Source organism: Penaeus chinensis, chromosome 8 (genome assembly GCF_019202785.1).
Source record: "Penaeus chinensis breed Huanghai No. 1 chromosome 8, ASM1920278v2, whole genome shotgun sequence".
In the NCBI taxonomy this organism is placed as follows: Eukaryota; Metazoa; Arthropoda; class Malacostraca; order Decapoda; family Penaeidae; genus Penaeus; species Penaeus chinensis.
Window position 1 is genome coordinate 33766466 of NC_061826.1, and position 2500 is coordinate 33768965.

Below are 2500 nucleotides of genomic sequence, written 5' to 3' on the forward strand. Positions count from 1 at the left end.
AGTGATGCAGATGGTAAATAATGGAAGTTGACTTGAGACAATAAAAGTCTGGGGCTTATCTTCTGACTTTTTAGATTGCCAATAGAGATGTTTTAGGGCCAGAGGTCTCTATTGAGCATTACCTCACCTTTTTCATTGACTAAATACATCTAGATAGATTTGAGGAGCCTGAAGAAGGCTGTATTCTCAAATTCTCAAAGAGAGAGTTTATGCATTTAAGAATACCTGAGTAGTTGAGTGTGTCTCAGTGGGATGGAGAGTGTGAAATGTAGTGTGCAGTGTGAGAAGGGCTGGGTGTGTGTTGTGGTATAACAGGGTGTGTCCTACAGCACAGTGAGGGCTCAGACAAAGTGGACCTTGCCTCTAAGGGTGGAGGGCCACTGGGCCATCAAGGACATTCTGCTTCAAGCCTGGCTGTTGTCCCTGAGAAAGACAACAATGACAATGGAGGAGGGATGAGCACCGAGGGGGAGAGCATTCCTGCCCCAGTGACACCCCATGTGGCACCACCTCAGATCGTGATTGAGGTGACGGGTCCAGGGAGTCCGCAGGGTAGCAGCCGTGGAGGGAGTGGCTGTGGCTCACTCTCACCAGAAGCAGCCCAGCTAGAGCAGGCGCTGGAGTCCCGCCTGGGGGGGTTCACCATTGTGGTAACCGGGGAGGATGATGAGGAGACGCAGCACCTCGAGGACTGGGGTGGGGAGGCAGGAAGAGGAGGAGGAGGGATGGAAGATGGAGGAGGAACCAGTCGTGGAGAAAGTGAATGTGATGGAGGAGGAGGAGGAGGAGGAAAAGAAGATAGTGGGAGAGATAGGGGTGAGAACATTAAAGAGATCTTTAAAGGAATAGAGCAGAACAAAAGAGAGGAAGAGGAGGTGGAGGAGAACGGTGATGATAATAAGGAGAAAGAAAAGGACGAAGAGAGGAAGGGGGACCTGACGGTGCAGCCGGCTGACCTCGATGACCACGACCACGACTCAGGTATATTATGTTAGTATCACAGCCACACTTTAGCAGAGGAAATTATCATTATTACTATTTCTATTATTGGTGATTTTATTATTATTGTTATTACTATTATTATTATAGATTTTATATTTATTCTTGATAGTGTTATTATACCTTTTAATATCTTAATTTTTGCCATGATAAAGATCAACCATTATATTTGTTTAAATGCTTTCACATAAATGTTGCATGCCTTTAGATAGCTTGTAAGCCATGCAGCTTGTTTTTTTTATAGTGAAGAGACCTGATCTTGGAAGTTGGCACATAGAATCTTGATGTAATGAAGTATTACACATTGTAATTATTCTCCATGATGATATTGTTACACAATCTCAATATTTTAATAGTATGCATTGAACCCAGAATTACATTAAAAAAAAAAACAAGCTTTTGGCTTCAGATTGGAATTTTGAGTATTTTCATAGATGATTATGATGTTAATGTAAGTTGTAGTGATTTTATGTAACAAATCTTTACTGCACTTTACACTTGTTATTTTATACTGCACCTTATTAAAACATCTGCTGATAAATATTTTTCTTGTGTGTGAATTTCAGAGGGAGCATTTTGCATTCCTAAGATTTCAAGTATTATTGCAGTTTAAGCATTATGTATTTACGACTTAAGTTCAGAGATGTGCACCCTTTGTCTGAGGATGCAGACATTTACCATATAATGACAATAATGACTTGTCAGGGGTGGGAGGAAGGGGCTAGGCATTTTTTAGGGGCTCAGTATGCCAATACCAGGCACTGCAAACATATTGGGAATGAAGTTTTACTGAGATTTATTATATGAAAAGTAAATATATATATACATTATATATTATATATATATAATTTTTTTCATTTTTATTATTATTTATTTATCTTTTTTTATTAATTTATTTATTTATCTTTTTTCTTCCTTTTCTTTTCTTAATAATAAAAAAACATCAGATTATTTTGGTATTGTATATGATTTTCCACTCTTAGTGTTACTCATTCCTGATGATCAAATCTATTATTTTGTAGGTCTAGGGTATTTTTGTGCCGAATGATTTTCAGATGGATGTTTTCTATGAAGTTTATCACTTTTGATATAATTTGAAGTTAACTAATTAACCTTTCATAACCAGAGATGTAATGAGAAAGCATTTAAGGGATTTACCTGTTGATGCTAGGAGGGCATGTATATGTAACTCATGCATTGTGATTATTGTTAAGGGCTTAGGGGCCTAAGCCTTCCTAATTTTACCTGTTTGTCTTATTCTTCCAATTATTTTGGAAAGAAGAGTTTTATACTTATTTACCTCAAATTGCTTTTGATCAATGAGAATATATATTGTTCATGCCCATAATAAGTCATTACACTTATGTATCCGGCATCAGTGCTGGATACATAAACTATCATTATATAAAATATGGTTTTACTTTCTTAACTTTATCTACACATTGTGCTTATTTACTTCAGAATCAGCTAAAGGAATGAGGTATATAAGTGAGATTAGTCA

The 2500-nt window shown here is 37.4% G+C and overlaps 1 protein-coding gene across 10 annotated transcripts in view; it reads left to right on the plus strand.

Moving 5' to 3' along the window:
* Positions 1-2500, plus strand: part of LOC125027931 (constitutive coactivator of PPAR-gamma-like protein 1) — a 66972-nt gene that overhangs the window by 27953 nt on the left and 36519 nt on the right. For 7 of the 10 annotated variants that reach the window (XM_047617091.1, XM_047617089.1, XM_047617088.1 and 4 more), the window contains one exon: positions 516-990. The exons of 2 other annotated variants lie outside the window; for them this stretch is intronic. In XM_047617091.1, the coding sequence (XP_047473047.1) occupies positions 516-990 (475 nt within the window). The remainder of the gene's footprint in view (positions 1-515; positions 991-2500) is intronic. One more of the 10 variants, XM_047617092.1, reaches the window with a different exon arrangement.